The 23,029-nt window shown below is 33.7% G+C and overlaps 4 protein-coding genes across 4 annotated transcripts; 2 read left to right on the top strand and 2 right to left on the bottom strand.

The window, feature by feature from the left end:
• Window positions 1–1,142: 1,142 nt before the first annotated feature.
• On the bottom strand, window positions 1,143–2,814 carry LOC124640959. Its single transcript, XM_047178943.1, has 5 exons — window positions 2,796–2,814; window positions 2,525–2,589; window positions 2,027–2,449; window positions 1,367–1,565; window positions 1,143–1,273 (listed from the first exon to the last, which is right to left on the bottom strand). The coding sequence occupies exons 1-5, from the start codon at window positions 2,812–2,814 to the stop codon at window positions 1,236–1,238; spliced, it is 744 nt and encodes a 247-aa protein (XP_047034899.1). The 3' UTR covers window positions 1,143–1,235.
• A 2,859-nt stretch (window positions 2,815–5,673) lies between these two features.
• LOC124640965 lies at window positions 5,674–9,977 on the top strand. The gene is made up of 4 exons (XM_047178949.1): window positions 5,674–5,725; window positions 6,542–6,633; window positions 8,715–8,853; window positions 9,779–9,977. The coding sequence occupies exons 1-4, from the start codon at window positions 5,704–5,706 to the stop codon at window positions 9,859–9,861; spliced, it is 336 nt and encodes a 111-aa protein (XP_047034905.1). The 5' UTR covers window positions 5,674–5,703; the 3' UTR covers window positions 9,862–9,977.
• Window positions 9,978–12,877: 2,900 nt separating this feature from the next.
• On the top strand, window positions 12,878–14,926 carry LOC124640538. Its single transcript, XM_047178319.1, has 4 exons — window positions 12,878–12,896; window positions 13,014–13,066; window positions 14,427–14,562; window positions 14,814–14,926. The coding sequence occupies exons 1-4, from the start codon at window positions 12,878–12,880 to the stop codon at window positions 14,924–14,926; spliced, it is 321 nt and encodes a 106-aa protein (XP_047034275.1).
• Window positions 14,927–19,081: 4,155 nt separating this feature from the next.
• LOC124641000 lies at window positions 19,082–21,191 on the bottom strand. Its single transcript, XM_047179006.1, has 2 exons — window positions 21,101–21,191; window positions 19,082–20,004 (listed from the first exon to the last, which is right to left on the bottom strand). Exon 2 carries the CDS (start codon window positions 19,996–19,998, stop codon window positions 19,651–19,653), a length of 348 nt encoding a protein of 115 aa, XP_047034962.1. The 5' UTR covers window positions 19,999–20,004; window positions 21,101–21,191; the 3' UTR covers window positions 19,082–19,650.
• Window positions 21,192–23,029: the final 1,838 nt, after the last annotated feature.

The following is a 23,029-nucleotide window of genomic DNA, read 5'->3' as shown; positions in this document are numbered from 1 at the left end:
TACATACAATTCATTTTTAATTATTAAATAAAAATAGAACTATTAAGAAGCTACTTTATACCCAAATAAAAATATATTATAAAGTTTTTGCGTGAAGTAAGTGGTCCATTCACACTTTTTTACTATAAAGTCTTTTTGTATCCACTGATTTGATGCGCAGACAAAATTCTATAATAGTCTGTGTGAAGTTGGTAACGTCTGGACCCACGACAAGGCCTCGAAGCTACTGAAAAATGTTTCACTGTTGGTAGATACACTATCCCTGGATGACATCCTAATCCCAACTAATATTATAAATGTGAAAGTAACTCTGTCATTCTGTCTTTTCTTCACGCCTAAACTACTGAACCGATTTGTGTGAAATTTGGTACAGACATAGGTTTGAACTTGAGAAAAGACAAAGGATAGTTTTTATTACAAAAGAAAAATATTCCGGACATGTAGCGCCATCTATTGGTCAAACCAAAAATCTGCCGGAAGTCACTATACCACGCGAACGAAGTCGTGGGCAAAAGCTAGTACTCTATATTTTATTCGGGTATGGGAAAAAGAGAGAAACAGTTGATTTAATTATAAATAACAAATTTTATTTTTAAATCTAGATACCATGCTTAGACGCAGCCGTTTGCTCGCACAGAAGGAGACGACGAGTCTGTGGTTTGGAACGAGAGACCAATGAAGTGCGCTGGTTTTTAGACAAATGCGACCTTTTAGAGTTCAACTGTCAATATAAAACCAGTAAGAATTTGCTATTAAATATAATAATTAATGTACTCTACGGTTTTTATAAAGACAAGGTAGTTTCTCACATATTTGTTACTGAAGTTTCACCGCTATCACTCTGCCAAACTAGACACTGAAATTTTCATAAAACCTGATATCAAGGTATACTTAGTTTCTTTTAAAACAATATTTTTTACTTTGGTGTACAATAATAAAGAATGTATCTATCTGTTTTCTTAAAACTACTTTTCAATTTGAAATTGAACGTGAAAATTCTGAAAGAATCAATATTATACATATATATATACTTTTAACTGTCTGTTTTCTTTTTCAGAATTTCGTAAGGCAAGGAAGAGGCATTGTAGGCAGATCCCCCCACTCTAAACAATGTTTAATAATTAAAATAAAATAACAATGGCTTAGAGTTAAAATTTATTTTATAAAATGGATTTGGATTGGATCTGATTACTTCTGTCTTGCAATTTTATAACATTGATGCAATGTGGTCGGACTTATAATTTTGGGCTGCACGAATGAACAATAGAAAAATCTGAAAAAAAATATTGAAATCTTTAAAGTCATCTTTAAAGTAAATACTTTTGGTACTAAATAATGAAAAAGGAACGAAAAAATAAATACTTACTGTATTTCCAATAGCAATTCACACGGAGAAGATGACAGAAATTTTCGAATTTTCCATATCCAAATTGGTCATCAAACCCACAAATAGGGTCTTCAGACTTCGGGCAAAGCAAAGCCATAGGACACCAGGGGTTAACCTTAGTACCATTGCCGTGAGGATCTGAGCCCAACGTGGGATCACCTCCATTTGACCGTCTTGACTGAAAAGATAGAAAATATAATTTATATCTCATTTCAAAAGCAACATTTACTTAATCATCATTCATATTATTTGCGACAAAAGCAACAAATGAAATTGCTACAATATTTTCTATCATTTCAATCTCCGAAATCAAGAATGAAAATACAAATTTCGAAAGAATGATTTATTAAAAAAAATATGTTCAAGCTTCACACGTGGGTGAGGTTACGCTCATCTCTGGAAGCAGTACAACCTGTTAATATATTATTTATAAAATTGTAGTTAAAGTGATTTACCGTCAATTGCAGAAAGATCCATTAAAATTAAAACTTCTTGAAATCTTTTGCCAACACTTTGTTGAAAAAGAAAGAGTCAGCAATAGATTTAAATAAGTTTTAACTTTAATGAATCTGTCTGCAACTGGCGGTGAGTTATAATGATGAAAAGTCTGTTTTGCCAAGACAATCACATCTCAGTTACCTGTAGTAAAAGAGGTCCATCAGTTACTTGTTCTACAATAGGTGTTGGATCTGTGCCGGTATACACGTCTTTTACTAACAAATCTTTAGCAAGTTTTCCATATTTTGGTAGATTTTTCCCAAGCCTTGCTATAGCATGATCTTTACCCTGTCTTCCTATGGGATGATCTTGACCCTCATTACTATTACTTGGTTTATTTGTGTTTTGGGGTTCGTCTCCAGGGTCTACTCTGATAGGCAAGTTTGGTTTCTCCAGACCCTTGCTTAGGGTATTAATCAACGTTTTGATCATGTCGCTGCTTTTGTCAACTTCTATGATCAGATGTTCTAGCGCTTGATTTTGATGCATTAGTTTCTCTTCTATGAATGCGTTACTATTTTCCAGTGAATTATCTCCTTTCTCTGCTTCCCTTGTAATTCTTGCCTGTGCAATAAAATAATTATTTATTATTTCGATAGTTATTTCTGTTTTAATATGTCACTTGTTTTCTTTATTTACCTTATGATGATTATTTCCAACATGTGCCAAGCTAGTACAAGTAACCGCTGTCAAAACCACAAAACCTAGAAATAGAAAAACGTTTTAGTAACACCATAATTAAGTATTCCCAAACAGCGATTCTTTTCACTTTTAAAAACCTTGACATTAATTTCGAAACTATTGGTAATTATGACTACAGGAGACATCGAAGGGTTTCATTAACATCCTCCTAATTATTCCCTGAAATCCTTAGAAAATTTGGCCTTTCTATCCGCAAATTTTGTCTCACCGATAACTAAAGGTCTCATGGTGCGTACTTGAAAGCCACGGCGAAACAAGTAGGTCGGTAATGGTGCTTGCTCCACTTATAGTGTCGATAATTGACGAGTGACGAGCATGGTCTTGATACTCGCTTGTATTTATTTCATTAAGTTCTTCTAAATAAGTTTTAGAAGTATAATTTTTCAAAATATAGCATATTTTTTTTGCCTTAAATAAAAGGGGAAAAATGTAGAAACCTACTCCAAGTTTTCACTCATTATTTCAGTTTTGTTTGTGTTCCTTAAGAAAACCTAAAAAAACAATATCCTTATTCGGTACAGAATTTTTTTTTGTCATATTTTAATTTTGTCTTAACATGCAACTTTATAAAGATCCGATTTATTATGATTATAATTGTATCTTCTATTTGCGTAAACTGAAGTAAATTCAAAAGATCTCTTCAAAAACTCAGGTCTTTCTCCATACAAAATATTTTTAAGTGGTAATATCCTATATATCCCATATTCAGATTATACAAAATCTTACTGATAACATTCATAAACAACTCAAAACGAGTACAGAACGGAAATCCTTTTCATTTGGCAAAATTACTGCAACCCGCTGCATTGATTGCATCCTCAATAAACGTTTATATATCATTCATTGGTACGCAAATAATATTGGTTTCATTTAACTTAAAGGTCACTTGTATCGAGAATATCGTATTTGCTTAAATCGAGTTTCTTTTGAATTTATCTTTATGAAGTTTTTAAACCAGATGATAATGTATGTAGAATCATAATTAAACTTTAAACTGCTTTAGTGAATTTGGAGGTCCATACAAGACCCATAGCAAAAAGTATTCATATAAGATTAAGTAGTAGAATCATCGGCACGAATCTTGACGCTGACTTGAATTTAACGGAAATCGTCACCCCCTAAAGTTACGTATCTGAATACTTATCCCATATACCAATACCAATATCTATGCCATAATATATGTCAAATCATATTGTATCGTTAAAAGGACCAAGAACAACTAGTCGGCGTTCACCTCTCGAATATGATTTATAGTTATTAGGCATGTTGTGATTAAATTAGGGACGTTGATACGCCTCTCTTACATTCAATTACTTATTGGCCTTAATCATATTCTGCACGCCAATTCATTGTTATCTTACTTACGAAATTGTTTCAATAAAATTAAGATTTTTCATTGCTAAGTGACATTTGACTTTTTGTGACACAAATTTTAATTAATTACTGTATGTATATAACACTTTTTTCGTATAAAACCTACCAACGCAAATAAAATATTCAAAATCAACTGACCATTCAAAACTCTGAAATAACAACACAAAATGACACCCACACAGTATATTTAATAATCAAGATAAAATATTTTTATAAAGAACTATCAAAACCATTTTATTCTAGCTCCATTACCAAGCTCACTCACCCCTGAAGAAAGCGTAGGTTGTCCATATTAGATTTAAATATTAAAAAACAAAGTAATAACGTTGTTTATAGCGATACCTTTTCATACTGTTGACTCACGCCCACGCATTAGACAATTTCTCAGAAGCCCTACGCTATTGACCACCCAGTATAAGAAAACCCTTCAACAAAACCAATATAAGGATTTGAACAAATCATCGTGAGTTGTCAGAGGTCATGTTACATTGGTACCCCCACGCCGGCGCCAGTAATATTCTTTATTTTATCTAGTTTGTGTTTCAAAAACACCCGTTTCTGCGAATATTTGAGTCATGAAAATAGTCGCAGATTCAGTCATCTTTGATCGCATTTATTGTTGGAATAACTAAGTAGTTTAGCTTACTTGTTTTGCATAATTGTTTTGCCTCTTTATTTATTCACTAAGCAGATGTTTTCGCAGTTTTTACAGAGTCCCAAGAGTCTTCTCCCATCTACATTGGTCAGGGTTCAAGACTTAACAGAGGTAGAAAAATACCACCACAATTCTATCTGACCTCCTTAACACAGTTTTCCAGGTAAGATACTCCTAAGAAAGTTCGTCAAACCTGGCAACCAGTAACGGCTTCCAAAGATGTCCAATTGGCTACTAACCATAACACTGAAATAATCAAACTACTATACTTCCTCGGTTCATAAACTCATTTCAGCTATTACGAATTCAAGCGCACGAAGGCATTGTAGAATACTTTGAACTCTTTTCTCTCAGGTAAAGCTGAAAGTTTCTATTTTAATTCCGACTGCGGCCACAAAAGCGGGCAGGAAACACATGTGGGTCACTCCGGACTTCGCTAGATTAAATATGTAGCTATAATGCGCTTCAGCTATCTCGAAATTGTTGCAACGTAGTGTAATATCGCAATATTTTTCGTTAGTGATTCTAGAACTTGTTTTTCTGTTTTGTACTATAAAAAGAGAGTGTTTCCCAGAAGTTGAATATTATTGTTTAACAATGTATAAATATTTGCGTTTTTTTGTGTACTTAAATCTCTGAGTCCGTTTTTAACCCCCGACGCAATTAGGGCTGATAAAGTCTATAGACTTTGATATATCACCGTAGCTCTTTAACGAAAAACCGATTCAGATGCCTTTTCCAGGTGAAAAGTAGTGCATGTTTGATGAAATTAGCTCTTTCGTTTTAAAGTTATTATTACACATACATGGGCAAAACCTTAAAAATACTTAAATTTCTCAAAAGGAACAGTTTTCACAGTGTTCTCGGTACAACACTATAAACTTAGCTACTTGTAAAGTAAAATTATACGAAGTTATACAACACAAGCATATATACAAAATGCAGGCATTTTCATAGAATTAGCGGAAGTTTAGCTAAACAATTAGACAATGGCGAATGTTCTAGATGGTAAGTTAGGTAAACACAGCATGGTGTCACTTAGAGCAGATCCTTCGACGGAACAAGTTACGACGAAGGAGTATTTAATATGGCGTCCAGAAAAATAATTGGTAAGGCTTTTTATATTAATTCATAATTATAACTTCATTAATAAAATGAGGGTATGTAATTTTTTGCTTAATTAATAATTGCGAAATTAGAGCCTCTCATTTTCTAAGTTGGTCGAAAAATATTGTTTCAATTTTCGAGCGGTTGTAAGCTACACTAGTTTTAAGTTAGAATTGAAGCTTCATATATGTATTTTAATGGTGTCTTAAATTATTATTTTATAAGTATTTAATACAGATGTGTGTAAAAAATACCTTAAGTTTAGCTATCCAAATATATAAAAAGTCCAATTTTATTAATGAAAACCACCCTTGAATAGGTTGTTAAAAGTTTTTAAATGCTTCTCCAAATAATGGCAGATTGCCAATTCTATGCAGCTGTTCTTTTTTTCAATAGGAACGTAAAAGTTCAACCACTCAACTGTGCACTCCATGTTTTTCACTATTTTTTGTTCCAAACCACGTATTTTATGAATGGACGAAGTAAGAAACGTACAGAAATATTATAGAATTAGTATTACTTACCTACTAATATTTGAGTTGGTTTTTGAGTGTAATTTCTTCCCTATTTAAAATAATTTCTTTACAATTCAATGGTAAGCAGAAACTGTCCAGTACGTATTTAGGCACTATATAATTTCCTCTAAAGTTCTGAGTTATGTTCTTTCTCACCTTTTAATTAATTTAAACATAACGTTCATACTTATTTCATTATAAAAAAATAAAAACTTGAAAGCTTTTAGAACTCACATCGCCGCCTATTCCCATAAAACAACTTTGTATAGGTACCTAATAAATTAACATAATATTATTTTTCAGTAACATGTCTGCTGTGCTCGCTCATATTAATGGCGTCTGCTCACGGACCTCCCAAGGAGCGAGATAATGAAGATGTTTCAATGGGGCGAAAGGTAGAAAAACTAATTTTCAACATAAACTAAACATTTTTTTCATCTTTAGCGTAGAAAAGCGAGTCATAAAACTTGCCTCTTAGGAGACCTTTATTATGAATTCTAATCTTTTCAACGTCCTTCTTAAAATTATGGCCGAATTAGAAATTTCAAGAAACGTAACAATGTTTTTGCATTCCATGCCATCTCGCCATAACTAACCCTTTTGATCTGATATACAAAAAACAACCTGTACTTCTTAAAACTTGTATTTCTTTGGTTAGTCATCCAAGTTCCAAAATCATCGTCTATAAGATATGTATATATGGGTCTCAGAATCATAAAAAGATCATCATTACTAAAACCTTAAAACCACAGGCCCTGCCATACTTGAACCATATGTCGGCAAGGGGGTACTCCATAACAACTACTTGTAGTAAGAGCAGTTCAAGTCGTAACAGTTTGGCTCCGAGCCACAAACTAAGTCACAGCGTGTTCCAAGATTGTTTAGTAACGTTGTATGGTGTAAGTTCGAAGTTAACATGTACGATTTCACCTAACGTAACATGTTATAAAACATGCTTTAGTGGAGACTCAGATTTCAAAACATAAAACTACATATTGGAGTGTCCATCGAATCAGTGAATCATATTTTATTTCTATTTTTTCTCAAAAGTATGTTGATTGCAGTTTAAAGTATAAGCAGATGGTTATATTTAGTTTAATTCGGTAAGAGAAACAGTGCCTCACACACCTATTAAGGAAACCCAATATCAATATTACACAAATCCGGAGGGAGTGTTACTACTTAAGACAAGACAAGGATGAATTTAATGTTTTTTGCGATTTGCATAATCGCATGGATACATACAGGGTGTGTCGTTCACAATCACATTAAATCCTATCGTATATACTTTAAGATATTATATTATATGGCGAATTGTAAAAAAAATAACCTAATCCATTCACTGGTTTAGCTACAAGAGTCATTTTTCGTTTTTATAATTTACAACATCATGTGTAAAGCAGAGATAAAATTAGGGATTGTTCACACCAAACGTATTGTCCGCCGCTGACTGTGAGTATACTCACTGTCTGCCCCAGTATGAACGTCGACTCAATCTGCAGTACGCGTACTCACCAAGCCGACAATCAGCTATAGCGTATGATGCGCTACATGTGTGAACAAAAGAATAGGCTCGTGTAGGTTCACACTAGGTGCGTACGCTGAGCGGCTGACTATTCTACACATAAAAGAGCTCAGTATTTGAACCCCCCAATCTTCATACATAACAGATGCTATGTCTTCCCAAGCGCATCTTCGTAAGTTTCTATCACTAAATTCTTCTGAATTCGCATTCCAAATACATTCTCTAGAATGTACTTCTGCAATAAACTTTTCGGTGTCGAACATCGCGAGGTGTCACGTGTCACGTCTGTCCTCATTGAAGTTTGTTTCTCGAGTGTATTGCGGCCGATGCGCGCGGCGGTGCGGGCGCGGCGGAGCGGCGCTATTCGGCAACTGCGTCCGCGTAGCCAATCCGCGTCCGCCGTGCATAGTCGCGTAGTAAAATAATCGGCCACTGAGAGTCAGCGACAACAGGCGACGTAATAGCGTATAGTCGGTTCGGTGTGAACGACAATTTCAATATATATGGAAAAGCAATAAACTGCGTAACGCGCGCTCACAGTCAGCGGCCGACAATACGTTTGGTCTGAACGATGCCTTAGTATATCGAATGTTTTGATCAGTTGACAGATGTCAGTTTTCAAGGGAGAATTTCAGTTGTTTGTAATGACTGACTTTTATATGGTGTTCTAATTTTCGCCCATTTTTATTCTATTTAGTTTGTTTGAAAAAATATTTTTACGTATTTTTCTTTTTTCTTTGTGTTAATCGACATATTATATTAACCAGTATATTAACGCATTTCATTTAATGTGATTATGAACGACACACCCGATATACCATTTGTGGCAATCAGCTATCAAACCGATCGCCAAAACTTTAAGATAGCTATCGTAATTACCCCTAGATATAGTACATACCTAAGCTAGTTTGAATGCTACTAGAAGAAAAATAATAGTAGTGTTACCAACAGATGGGAGCCAAATGGTGCAGCATGGCGAAGGTATGCAACCACGACCGCGTGCCGATCTGCGGGCTCAGCCACGCTGGTGACATCATGGGCTTCCGAGACCTCTGTGACATGTTCGACTACAACTGTATTAGGAGAAGGAGTTAGTATTGCAAAACTTTAAATTATCCTGGAATAGATACAAGCTAACATACAACCAGGCAAATAAAATATAGTAGGTACAGTCTGTGATAGAAGTTGGATGCGTCAATGTAAAGACTGGGCGTGATGATATGGGTGAAAGTAATTAAAAAGATGCTATTGCTAAATGAATATAAAATTAGAGTAACCAATGTTCGGACAAAGAAATTGCCTTTAGTCTAGGTGTCTTCTGTCCTTATTCGACGGTAATGACATTTTAACTTTATAAGTTCCTTTTCCAAATGTCATAAAAGTTTAGGTATTTGAATGGTCAAACATAATAATGAGATCAAAAATGATCCAGCGCTCCTCAAAATGTAATATAATAGTCATACTTTTATCATAAACGTACCTTTAATTACAAAGTAGTCACAGCGTCGACATTAGCACGTACAATGCAGTCCTAGATAAACCGAGTACTAGCCACAATGATTGACGCTCGATTAGCTACAATCTCTTTTCTCTGTTCTGTAGCTACAATGCATTCAAACGTGTAATTTTTTATTACGGAATTTCTTCGTTAATTGGTTTTCTGTCATGCAAACAAAAAACAAAAACTTTAGGTACTTTAAGTAAGGCAGCTTCATCGTCCTCCTGCCCGTATTTAAATTTAATATATGATCCTTTTAGCTTATTTTCTTCTTCCATACTCCTCATATCTGATATTATCTCATGAGTAACATTCTTACCTCATCCTGCTGTGCTGGGGAGTTTGTTCCACCATTTCTTCTTCCCATACACTTAAGAGTTAGTAAAGACGGTGGTTTTGGGGTCTTTTGTAAACTTGACCTTTCAAAAGTGCTGATTTTCAGTGTCCTTTGAAATCACTTTTTATCTTATGCAATCCATATTTTTTTCAAGAAAACTAAAGCAAGTATATTTTTCAGATTATAAGCAGACACCATGTCCGGAAGACAGATCACTTCTGACAGTCTCTCGCAGACCTACCAACAGTTACTTCGATGACTGATCGCAAAACTACATTAATAACCATTCCAGTGTATTCAATACTTATGTGTTTATATTTAGATATTAGGAGAAAATTATTCGTTTATTTTTTTATGTAGTAAAATTGTATCACGATTTTATTGTTTGTTTTATTTTATAAAAAGCGCCAGCGGATTCACCCGCTTCCTGAGCGAATTACCGCCTGCGCCCGAATAGAGTTGTTCTGATATACCTTTAAGCTATATTACTGGCCAGTTTTATCAAAATCCTGAACTTAAAATAAATAGGAAAATAAGAATGCAAAGAAGGATCCATATTGACCAAATTTTTGCGTTTATAAGTAAGGATTGAGGAAGATTTACCTCTATCCAAATACTAAGGAGCACACATAACGTTTTTTGTATCTTATAAAAGCCAAGCAATGCAATTGATATAGATCTGCAATATATGTGTAATCTGATCAATAATTAATTAAATTATTAAAATTAATCGCATTTAGGTCGAAAATCTTATAAAACACACTTCAGAGTACATTTTCCTAACCAAAACACAACAACGTGACTTTATGCCTCTAAATTAGTACTCAAAGCTATTCCAAGAAAATGTAAGAGTTCTCATATAAGTAACACCCAGTAATTTAACCCCACCACCTTTCCTGATTTATAAATAAGCAGTAGAAGAGAATTGATGACGAAGAAAAACATTCTGGAAACTTATTCTCAGCTTGTTTTTATTTAGATTAGAACAAAACAAAACTTCCAAGGCTGTCTTATTATAACTTTAATTTACTAATTTTCAGTCAAACATGAATAAATTTCTAAGTAATTTAGTCGTACGATAGGTACTGATAATGCTATACGAATAAAATATGATTGCTTCACCATAATAATCTTTGGGATTTTATATTCAGTCGTCTATTGAATTTTCTCTTTTATTTGCTTGATTAAATACCAATAAGAATTGGAAATATTAAAAAATACGAATTTCTTTCAACACAATGTGAAGATATCAAAATAGATATGTAAAGAAAATTTTCATTGTTATCAATTTATATTGTTTTGATTGATTATCTGCAAAATCGAAAAATAAGAGGAAGATTCTGCAAAATTGTTCTAATAATAAGACGCCATATAGGCAGGTACTCTGTGTAAAACATAAAATACTGGTATTCAAGACAGATATTAAAAAAGCTACTCTAATTATTGTATAATTTTATCTACAGTATATAGCTAAACAGCAAACTAAACTAACCTTTCTCAGTAGCAATTATATTATCATAGTGTATGTTTGGAATCTAAACAAAGACCTAGTTAGTGACCATACACCAAAACATCCTGCGATTGTCCTATGTTTTCGTTCCACAAACTACCAGACAGACCTTAATACCATGTTATCATAGACAGACGTTATTTTGAGTATAAATCTTGTTTATGACTTTATCCTAATGTTTATAATTAAAGCCTTATTGTTGTTACTACAAGTAATATTGTTTGTTGAATGTCATCTTGTTGGTGATAAAGTTGTAGTGGTAAGTCTATTTTTTTATAATACAGAAAACTGATCTAGATATTTTCTGGATCAATCGACTCATAACGATTGACTTTTTGCAAAAAAATATTCAAGTTGGATTTTTTTAATGTATTTGTACTTTTTTTACAAATAAATCTTAAAATGTATAATGAATTTGGTCGAACGGGTCCAACACACATAGCCTAAACCCAAAAAAAAATGTATAGGAATAAAAATAGAAATTCCACCTTTTTCATTTTCCATACTTACTTGTCTTAATTTTCAGTATCTCATTGTAGTTTCACTATAAGACTTGTCAACATTTTAATTTTTTTCAGTCGGAGTTGAAGAAGGTTTGTGAACATGCGTACATATGCTTTCATGACATGGTCATCGTTTGCGGCAAGTCGGTTAACGAGGCGAGGACATTTCTAGACTTGTGTGATCTGTACGAGTATTCCTGCGAACATAATATGGGTAAGAAGAAACATTTTTTATATTTTCAGTTAGGACTTTTACTGATAAAAACTTGACGTGTCAAGGGACACCCGGATGGAACGAAGTTCCTTTCGATACATGTTTCGAAATTATTTCATATTTCGAGAGAGAGAGACAGACAGACAGAGAAACATGCGACGCCGCACAGCTTACAATAGCTTACTATAGCAAAAAGTGTCATGACAACTTTTTGTAAGATTTTTTTCCGTCTAGCCCCATAAACAAATAGATAATGTGTGATTGAGATAAAATGTAAAAGTAAAAATCGAATTATTTAATAAATTATTTAAATAAGAGCCTATTCAGTATTCCTCCTCGGTAGAAAGTAACTCAAAATCAGATAAATCGTACTACAGCAGTTCCTGTGGTTAACGCGTTAAACAAGCAAACTCATTTTTCAACATTTCTACCTAAAATACAGTATTTACCAAAACATTATACCATTTATACACAGTCCTTAGTGTATTTTTAACTATCTCCAAATGAGACTAATTAAATCCGTTTTCAGAATTATTTCTAACGATACGATTATTAAATAATTATCATTCAGTTTTCAGACACGTGAAAGAAGAAGAAGGCATTTGTCCAAACCCAAGGGAACTGCCATCAGGCTTCGGATAATTTCAGCTAATATTATATAAAATTTGTTAATGCGTTCAATTATTTCGATCTTTTGATGATTTTTTATATTTATTATTTTAAACCTCTCAAAAGTTTCATTTCTTTACTGAGCTTCAACCCCTTTGTCAGAAAAATATAAGTATGAAATTACATAGAAAATTATTATTAACTGAGTCTTATTCTTTAGCCAGAGTACAAGGACCCATATTTATTATTATTTGAAAATCACGTGTTTTTCATTTATCATTTCCTACATGGTGTTATTACATCCGAAGCTGTAAAAAAGTTATAATATTTTATGTGCGTAATAAAATCGAAAGCAAAGATTGATTTACCCGTACCTACTAGCATCCGTACTAGCAAGTCGAGAAATGTACAAAGTCCACTACAAAAGATTATGACGTATTACAATGATAGCATCATTTTTAGGTAAGTTCTTTATTCTCAACATACTCTACTTTGTTATTTAGGTATAATGTATGTATATGTATTAAACATAATATTTCATTGATGAAAAATACGATTATTTGTGGTTTTTTTTTTCAGGCATTGTCATATTTTTAATAGCATCGGTAGAACCTCATAGCGAGGCTATGAAAGTAAGTACAGATTTATTACTTTTTATTACCCTACACCATAATTATACATATTGTAAGCATATCTTAACATAACAATTATGAAAAAATATGATGGTAATTCTACGGGTTTCGGACTTAATTCAACCTTCCTCCATTACCTTATGTATAAAGGCTGCGGCGCCTAATATATATACATAAAAAAACATTTAAGTCAGCAAATTACTTCACTACAGTAAGAGTAACTATATCCCAAAACCTTAATTTTCGGAAAACATTTGCAATTTTTTCAAGAATCGTTTAAAAGCCATAGTGGTCGACGCTACATTTAGGGTCAATGAACCATGAACTTTATTTTTCTCCTGAAAACTGTATCATTGACCTTCTTACTGGCACGACTCCATTTATTAGTCTCGTCTGGCCAGCATTTATCCAAATGAATTGGCTTCGGCTTCCAGAATGACCAAATATAGCTGTAGTTTTGTAAATTATGTGGAGCAAGTGTCATAACGCCATCTAAAGTCTACTGATAGTTCATTCCTATTAGTGATTACATTAAATACTACGAAGAGGTTTGTAAAGAGACGGGACTTCGTAATTCCACACCAATTTCATATCACATATACAAAGTACAATTTAACTAGCCCAAAAAAACCAGAACAGCAAACTGCAGAAACTACTAAGAAAAGTATAAGTTTACTATAATAAACTGATGGTTGTTTAACAATTTCGTAGCCGTTTATAGCTAAAAACCATAAACTGCATTCAGGAAACTATAATTATTTAGAGACACAACCAATACTCAGTTAGATCCAACATATATCAGAGCAGGTTCGATAACCAATTCCCTATTTTCGTATTTTGTATCATCAAAGGACAATTCATGTATACGACATTTCGTAAATAAATAACGCGTTCCCATTTTACATACAATTTTCATTGGTTTCTCTCCCTTTTTTTCATTCGGTCTTTTACATTTGCTTCTAGTGTAATCTCAAATATTACCTCTTATTCTTTAGAATAATTTCTTAGCATCTTTTTCTAAATATACTCTTCTATATGCCATATAACGGTGGTATCAAATGACCGCTACGGAGAAAATAATTTAATTATAAAGATGCACAAAATATAAAGTTAACAATTTCTTTTAGGAAAATGCCTTTAAAGTCAAATTACAATTACAATTTGCCTATTAGGGTAACGCGAAAACCTAATTAGGATTCCAAACATACCACTTGTACAGTCAAATATCTTATGAAACATACCAATTTTATTCCCTTATTTTCATTTGTCTCTTTTTATTTACGTTAGACAATGTAATGTAATTTATATTATTAGCTAGTAAAAGTGTTACTACAAAACAAAATATATTTTTTTCTTCTAGAACGAAGAAGAGTGCAAAGTAGCAGACTTGTGTGTGCACGACAAAGTGCCGATGTGTGCCATCGACTCGTGCGGGGAGATGAGGACGTTCATAGACACCTGTGACATGCATGAGTTCAACTGTGACAGCAAGAAAGGTACACATCTTTACCAATATACGTAGTAACAATTATAGTAATCTGTGCCAATATTAAAATTAATGTCAATTTAAACAATTCATTTGGATGAAAGCTAAAGTAGAGAAAAGTGAGTCCCCGGAAATCGTCAAATTACATACCTACATACCTTTAGGTATACTGACACATAAAGTTAACTGGCCATAGCAATGATCTAGCTATTTGACTGGTGAAAAAAAATAACCAACACAACATTGGTTATTGTCTTTCAGATTTCAAGCAGAGGCCGATCCACGAGTGCTGGGTGACATGCAAGCGAGGACGTTCCTTCAAGAAACCGGAATACAGAACAGACTGTAATCTTAATCCCAAATCTAGAGCGTAGTGCTTTGTAATAAAACCCTTAAAACAATAATTGACGTTATTTACCTCCAGGACGTACGGTAGACTGCACATCAGTGGTAACTGTCATGCACCTTAACTCAATAGTAATAAGTATGAATTTCCTATAAAACTGTTACCACTGACCTGAAGTTGACTGTACCTAAAACTAATTCCTGTACCCGAATAATATTATGGCACTCCCAAATAATATAGCTTTCAATTGGTTGAATTTTCAAAATCTGTGTAAGGTCCAGCGATAACCACATTACAAATTGACAATTCACAATCTTTAGCATAACATGTGTCAGTGATAATTACAAAAGATTTTGCTATTCAGCATAATCTTATATGAACTCGAACGATTTACGAGTATTGTGTTTGGAACCTACTCAGCACTTAAAATAAAACACCCTTATCATTTTCAGAAGAGGATATAAAACAAAGAGACTGAATATGTGAAAGCATTAACTTTAAGCCATATAAAACTGAAACTATCTTTATTTGAACGTCAACTATTTCAATCGGATAAAACTATAAACTTTAACAAACATTTAACTACCATTTCTATAGCTCTATAAAATGTTCAAAAGTTTTATTTAAAATATTCACTGAATTTCATTTTCATGTTTTTGATTTGAAACTAGTAAACAATTTTTCAACACTCATGGTCTATGTGTATAAAATGGTTTTCCGTGAAAGGTGAAAATGTTCAGAACTATTTTAGCTTGTTGGATAGTTGTATTCAGTTTAATTAAAGGATCATCTGCTCATGTGGAACAGGCAAAGGTGGGTATTCCTATTATTTGATTGTCTAGGCATCCATGATTACAAACTTTCCCATACTGGAATATCTAATAAGAATAAGTTAGAAAGGCGGTGAAATTGTTACTATTAGACAAAACAACGCTTCGCTATCAAATACCCAGGATTTGATTTGGTTCATTTGTTTAGGAACGCCCTTTTCCCATGCATAGGATCTGATGCCACGCAATAATCGTGTGCACGTGAAGAGGGCCTTTGGTAATAAATTTTCCACTCATCATCATCTCCCGAGCCTTTTACCTACTGTTCCACTATGTTACTATTAAAAACAGAAAAACTTTTTGATTTTAGACTATAATATTTTTGTTTTCAGTTAGAAGAAGAATGCAAGATAGCTGACATCTGTCGTCACGACCAGGTGCCGGTCTGTGGCATCGACTCTTGTGGGGAGATGAGGACTTTTATCGACACTTGTGACATGCATGAGTTCAACTGTGATAGTAAGAAAGGTAAGACATAATTTCCAAATTAAACTTACTTCCACCAGGGCTTCCGCGTACCGCAGCAACTACTTCGAACACCCTAATTAAAGGTATTCAAAACTAACTGCCATGATAAATGGGCTTCCTAGCTCTAAAATATTTTTTGAAATCAATACAGTAGTTCCTGAGATTTGCGCGTTCAAGCAAACAAATGTCAGCTCTATAAGTTTAGATGTGATAAATTGTGCGTGATCAGTGCCATATGTGTTAGTTTTTTCGGGATATAAAATCAATAATATCTTTGCATCAGGGGTCATATGTGAAATCATTCAGGATTGCCCCTCCATGTATGTACCATAAAACACATTCGTTAATCCTACCACAACCATAGAATAATAATAACCTAACCTACTAATATACCTATCGGGTGTGTCGTTCATAATCACATTAAATGAAATGCGTTAGTATACTGGTTAATATATGTCGATTAACACAAAGATAAAAGAAAAATACCTAAAAATTAAAAAATGATTTTTTCAAACAAAGTAAATGGAATTAAAATGTGCAAAAATTAGAACACCATATAAAAGTCAGTTATTACAAACAGCTGAAATTCTCCCTTGAAAACTGACAGCTGTCAACTGATCAAAACATACGATACTCCTAACTTTATCTCTGCTTTACACATGATGTTGTAAATTATAAAAACGAAAAATGACTCCTGTGGTTAAACCACTGAATGGATTAGGTTATTTCTTTTTACAATTCGCCATAGAATATCATAAAGTATATGCGATATGATTTAATGTGATTGCGAACGACACACCCGATATGATGTTCACAACAAACTCCACTATAGTCCATAAAACCGCAACATTCTGGAACATTCTAACAAAGAGGGGACAAAAAACTAATACCTAAGTAGATTGGAGCTATTTTCAGTATTTGCTGACGCACGAAACCAGACAGGGCAACAAACTTCCATCGTACAAATCCCAGTATTTTCTATAATGAAAGAAACTGCCTTTATTTAAGACCCTATTCATGTGAAGTTTTATTTTTGTCTAATCTGGGTATTTTTGAATGTGACTCCCTAATCTGAAGAAGTTATAGTTCTGTTTGTGCAAGGTGACTTCTTTCTAAAATGGTTGAAGTTTGGACAATAACATGGCTGATAAGGCTGCATTGGTAATACCCAATCGATAGCTACCTACATGAAAACTACATGCATTGAATAGAGCATATAACTCCGTCTATATATAAAGCCTATACTGCTATTTTTCTTAGATTCTGATGTAAACATTTCTTCGTAAAGTCTCGTTCTCCAAGACTATTTATCATTTCAAGAATATTGAGGTAATTAGTTCCTCAGCACGTAATTTCTTAGAGGAAATACTTAGCTCAGATTAGTCCAAGCCAATAATAGGATCTTAAGACTATTTACTAACCTTAACTTGCTGTACTCTTTCTCAAAGATATTAGCTTCAATTCAGGCACGTTTCAAGACCACCAATATAAGTAAACCCCTAGCTAAATGGCACACAGAAGTAGATCTGAACCTCTTCAAGGTCAGTCCTGAGTGGTAGGTGACACTCAAACTAGACTGTCACCCAATACTATTGTTTCAGCGAAACCTCATGTATACGAGAGAATATGGTAGATCTATGTAATGGTGAGTCCACACGATACGGACTTCCAAGTTGGTACAAATTTCTGTACAAACTATTGGTAGATCCACACATACAGAGTCTGAGCAAAAATCTGGTAGTCTGCGTAAATTCTGAAATGTGAGTGAAAATATGATGGCAAGATGTTTATGTATGACTTATGCTTCGGCTCAGACTTTATACAGACTTTTCAAGTATGCACCGATTCATTGAGCAGACAAAATTCTATGAAAGTCTATATGAAGTTGGTATCGTGTAGACCCACCATAATACATACCAAACGTTCAAAAATACGGCGAATTTTCGTCAGTACTTTGATATAGGAATTTAACCTTTCAAAGGGAATTCGGCGAACTTCTGATCATAGATGTTCTTGTTCCATATTTGATTTGATGTAAATTGGAGAGCTTTTACTCTTTATCTCTGTGGAAAATTAAAAAGCTGTTAGTTAGAGCTATTTTTTGTGTAAAGATTTTAAATAGTGTTGTTTGCATCCTTGGAAATCGTTACGGGTAGTCAGAAGCCAGTAAGTCTGACACCAGTCTAACCAAAGGGTTGCCCGGGTAACTGGGTTGAGGGGCTCAGATAGGGCAGTCGCTCCTTGTAAAGCACTGGTACTCAGCTACATCCGGTTAGACTGGAAGCCGACCCCAACATAGTTGGGAAAAAGGCTCGGAAGATGGAGGTTAGATGTTTGCAAAAGATAAATCCATAATTAAAAACAGACTTTCTACCAAAATAAATTATTTCATAGCTGAAGTAAACTTAAATACCGTCCTAAAATAACACTACAGGAAGACGTGAAAATTGTTTTTTTATTCATTTGCATATTTTGCAAGAATAATTATTTCAGTGACCACACACGGAATCGAAACGTTACGTTTGCTTAAATTGCGTTACTTTTTAGTTATATAGGTATCTATTGAGTAATACAAGGTAATACTATGTATTATGCATGTTATTCAAACTGAATACTTAACTATTTGCTAACTGTGTCTTCACTGATTTTCAAATGTTTTTTTTTTGTGTTAGTGACTGGTGATTATAGTTGGAGTTTTAAAGGGCCTAATATTCAGGTGGGTAAAATTATAATTTTTATCGTTACTAGTTGTTATTTTTTCTTCAGATTTCTCCCAAAAACCAACGCACGAATGCTGGGTCACTTGCAAACGAGGAAGAAGTTTCAAGAAACCCCTCTACAATGCAGACTGCAACTCTGTATACAAGAACTAAAAAAACTACAAATTCTTTATCAAAAACTTTTTTTTTTAATATTAACATTTCTAATATTTACAAAAATATTGAACAATAACTTACTAAGAGTACTTATTGTTCGAGATCACAGATTTATCATTGACATTCTAACTCTATCTTATTACTATTAAAGCCGATAGGTTATACCGGTTTACCTTATGCAATCATAATATTATTTACATAAATTAATCATAGGAATATAATCAAGTTGTTTATAAATAAACATGCTGAACATACTTGAAGTATTCTAGTATTTTATGACTTAGAATATCTTAGTACTAAACGTTGATATGCAAAACTAAAACTTTCTACCTTAAATTACAAGGTGACGACAGCTTAAATAAAATAAAATTTACATTACGTTGTACTATGACATTAAAACTGCTGTGTATAAAAAAACCTATTTATAAAAACCCATTCATTCATAGTTACACAATCTTAGTGCTATTTATTACTTCGCATACCTGAACACTTAAATTATCAAAATTAAGTATTATTTAAAAGTACTTCTGGTGATAAAAATACATCTACTGATTTGAATATCTATGCTTAATTTTCTCTTAATGTCTATCCAAAAAGCCGGCGTTCTTCACAATATGATAGATACTCTCACGAGGGATCTTCTCAGCTTCTCTCTCAACAACCTGCATCTCCTTATTAGTGAACCAAGACTCCTTGGCCAAACCTGCAGCGATGTGAGGGTTGTCATAAAAGTCCCTGGACTTCAACAGTCCTCGGGGAAGCTGGGCTTCGCTGGCAGCATTCAGTTCCACAGCAGGATGGGGGTGGACAGCAGCCGGACCTGACACGTACTCCACTCCAATAGGCTGAAGAGGCTGGGCGAAGAATAGACCGGGTCTAGCATACGCCATCCCGAAGATACAAGCGACTATAATGAGGTATTTCATTTTGTTCTGAAATCAAATGAAATATGGTTCTAGAAACTGTTGTTGCGAAGAAATAAGGAAATGATATTTTGGTTGTGTGCCAACGTTTTGAAAGTTGCTGTAATAATGTCAAGTATTTAATACTAGGAATTGGCGAATAAATCAAATTATGGATGCAATCAATAAGTTCAATTGACGAAACAACCGGAATGCTATAAACATATAATTATTTACTGCAGCTAGCTGGTATCGAAACTATTGATGCTAGTTATCGAACAAAAAATAAAAATATCGAATAAACCTACTCGACAATTGAGTAGAGAGAAAGAAAAAAAAACCCAATATCTTAAATATTGGTTCTACATTAGTAGATAAACTATAAATAAAAGAATCAAATTAGTACCAACAAATTGCGGAAAACCAGCGTGCCTTATGACCACGTTAGGCGACCCTACGTGCCTAAGTTTAAGCTTGAAATAGACCAAACACCGATGTCTTATATTATATTCCGCCCTAAAATAGGTATTACTAAAGCTACCAACAACTTAATGGGATGATCAATATAGGCAAAGCCGTAATAAACTACTAGTAAAATAAACACGAGTAAATGCGCGTGGGCGGTTATCCTAAAGTTGGTCAAGTAAATTATTCAGCTCAACTTAGCTGATAACTTCTGAAAGCTCTATTAGTCACCCTGAATTAGACTTGGATAATATTCAGAATTTCTACTATGGAAATATATAGTTTTATTATTGTTTTTGTAAATGGTTGAGTTATTTAATGCGAACTCGTTACGTTAAGCTTGCCAATAATAAGGAAGCCAATAGAGCTCGTATGTTACGCAAAACAGAAATGGACCAAAATGCCACTGGTTCTGGCTATCGAGGAAATTACTGGGGTAAGTGCACTCAATAGTCCAACTATGAGTAAAACAGAGTACTATAATGATCACTATACGAATTTTAACATATTTAAAAACTTTTCACGTTGTGTTATCGAAATATAACTGGCACTATATTTTTAAAATTCAAAAAAGGAATTTAAATGTAATCACAGCAACCAAACGAAATCCAAATTCAAAAACGCACGCACACAACACAACGACGCACACAAACACACTTACAAGTTTCACGGTCAGAGAATGAGCGCAAGCGCGAGCGATACTGCGCGCGGGCACTCGAGACGACGAATATATAGAGGTAGCTGGGCTTATAACCTTCTGAGCGCTTCCGGGACGAAGCTTGGGAATGAACGAGTATCATTGACAAGGATTTTGATTATGTTACTTGTAAATGCGGATCAAATGTTTTTTTTAGGGGCTAGGGCTGTCGCTTGTCAAATGTTGCCTTTGACTTGGGAAATTATAATGTCCTTTGAACAAAGAAAATTATTGGAGAATGTGCTAAAAGTTTAACTCCTCAAAAACCATACATACTTGTATTTTATGTTCTGCCTAGGGACCTAATATGCATGTCAGCACAGTCATTACGTTGTGTAGGACCTAAACGTGCAAAAATCCCAAACATTAAAATCTGCAAATAAAGTAGCATGTTCCAAACCTTCATTTACTTTAAAGACGGCTCTAAAGCTGTAACATGTAAACAAACATATATCAGCTACAAAATGTGCTTTCCCAAGTACAAACAACCCTGTAGAAAGTTCGAGAAACACGTATTAGAGCCACATAATGCAAACTAACAACAAAACTGTCGGCCGATAGTTGGCCCTAAGGTTGGGTGACAGTTTATTTTGTCGTGAATCAAATCAAGTTTGTCTTACAAGTGATATATTTTGTCTGTGTTTTTTTTCCCTATCAATATTTGCATGCTGTTTTATAACTGCGGAATGTGTCTAGCACTACAACTAAATGTTTTACCAACTCTTATACTTACCACATTTTCTGCAAATAAATGAAATTATTATTATCGAAATTACGTCCGATACAAGATGATGATGATGATGATGAAGATGATGCCTGATCATTGAATAGTGTACTTACTGCCTTTCATCTCCATACTGACTTATGAGCCCTACTATCAATACTCAATTCGTTAGCATTCCTTATGTCATACAGGTAGAATATTTTGTAAGATTAGTACAGTTCTCGAAGAACTTCATATCGTTCCGCAACTAAATTCCGAACACAAGCACCTACGCGCGTCTGTCCATATTGGAGCTACAGAGAGTTGTCTAACTATCGGCCGATTAAAAAGATGTCCATATGCACAAGTTCTTAAAGTATTAAGGCTTACAAAAGAGTGATATGAGTCGAGCTTTGTACAAGATGAGTTAACAAATGTGCAGAGACGTACATATATTAACCGCTCTGTTTATTCCAACCATTGTTCCTTTGTTTGTTGGCAACTGTATGGTATTTCATCAAAACTTAAATAAGTTTTCTGTTACATTGTATTTGGTAATACAGTGGGTGTGTTTTTCTAAGTTTCCCATATTGTAAGGTGAAGAAAGATTTGCTAAGTGATTGTTGATGTTTGTGTGTAATGTTTACGTTATAATTTAGATTTGATTTGTTTGTTTAAACTCAATACGTTTTAAAAAATGCATTTACATTGCAAATGTGAAGCTACATCTGTGCATTTTTCAGACAAAAGTCTAATTCCAAAAAGGAATACTATCTATTTCAACATCATCATTTTAATCATCAATATCATCAATAAGCAATTCAATAATAAATAAACCCTAATTCCTATATTCCTAGTTCACACAATATACTTTTAGTAATATGTAAACAAAATATAAATAGGTATCTCCTTGTCTTCTATCTGACTACGGTCAAATGTAATACATCTTTCGATGTACCCAGTCATCTAAGTTAAGTATTCATTCCCTTTCTAGCCGTTGCGTCCTTCATACAACCCTTCTATACAAAACCAGATAATTTAACAGCTTATAAATCAAGTAAAATAACATTAAAGCCCAAGTTCACCAACAACTTAACGTCAGTTTTCTTAAAACAACTGTTTAATATTATTTTTGCGTACAATTTTAGAAGTATACAGTTCATCCTGAGAGACTTTTTCCCAACTATGTT

This window comes from Helicoverpa zea, chromosome 21 (genome assembly GCF_022581195.2).
Source record: "Helicoverpa zea isolate HzStark_Cry1AcR chromosome 21, ilHelZeax1.1, whole genome shotgun sequence".
Taxonomy (NCBI): domain Eukaryota; kingdom Metazoa; phylum Arthropoda; class Insecta; order Lepidoptera; family Noctuidae; genus Helicoverpa; species Helicoverpa zea.
This window is presented reverse-complemented; position numbering and strand designations above follow the sequence as displayed.

Excerpts from the sequence above, each read along its gene's own strand:
- LOC124640959 (XM_047178943.1), bottom strand. Across the intron at positions 1,566-2,026 it reads ATGGACCTCTTTTACTACAG|TCAAGACGGTCAAATGGAGG; the intron begins GTAACTGAGATG and ends CTATCTTTTCAG. Across the intron at positions 1,274-1,366 it reads GAATTGCTATTGGAAATACA|ATTTTTCTATTGTTCATTCG; the intron begins GTAAGTATTTAT and ends ATTTTTTTTCAG.
- LOC124640965 (XM_047178949.1), top strand. The coding sequence starts at position 5,704 with ATGGCGTCCAGAAAAATAATTG. Across the intron at positions 6,634-8,714 it reads ATGTTTCAATGGGGCGAAAG|ATGGGAGCCAAATGGTGCAG; the intron begins GTAGAAAAACTA and ends TGTTACCAACAG. Across the intron at positions 8,854-9,778 it reads CAACTGTATTAGGAGAAGGA|ATTATAAGCAGACACCATGT; the intron begins GTTAGTATTGCA and ends TATATTTTTCAG.
- LOC124640538 (XM_047178319.1), top strand. Across the intron at positions 13,067-14,426 it reads CTCATAGCGAGGCTATGAAA|AACGAAGAAGAGTGCAAAGT; the intron begins GTAAGTACAGAT and ends TTTTTCTTCTAG. Across the intron at positions 14,563-14,813 it reads CAACTGTGACAGCAAGAAAG|ATTTCAAGCAGAGGCCGATC; the intron begins GTACACATCTTT and ends ATTGTCTTTCAG.
- LOC124641000 (XM_047179006.1), bottom strand. The coding sequence starts at position 19,998 with ATGAAATACCTCATTATAGTCGCTTGTATCTTCGGGATGGCGTATGCT.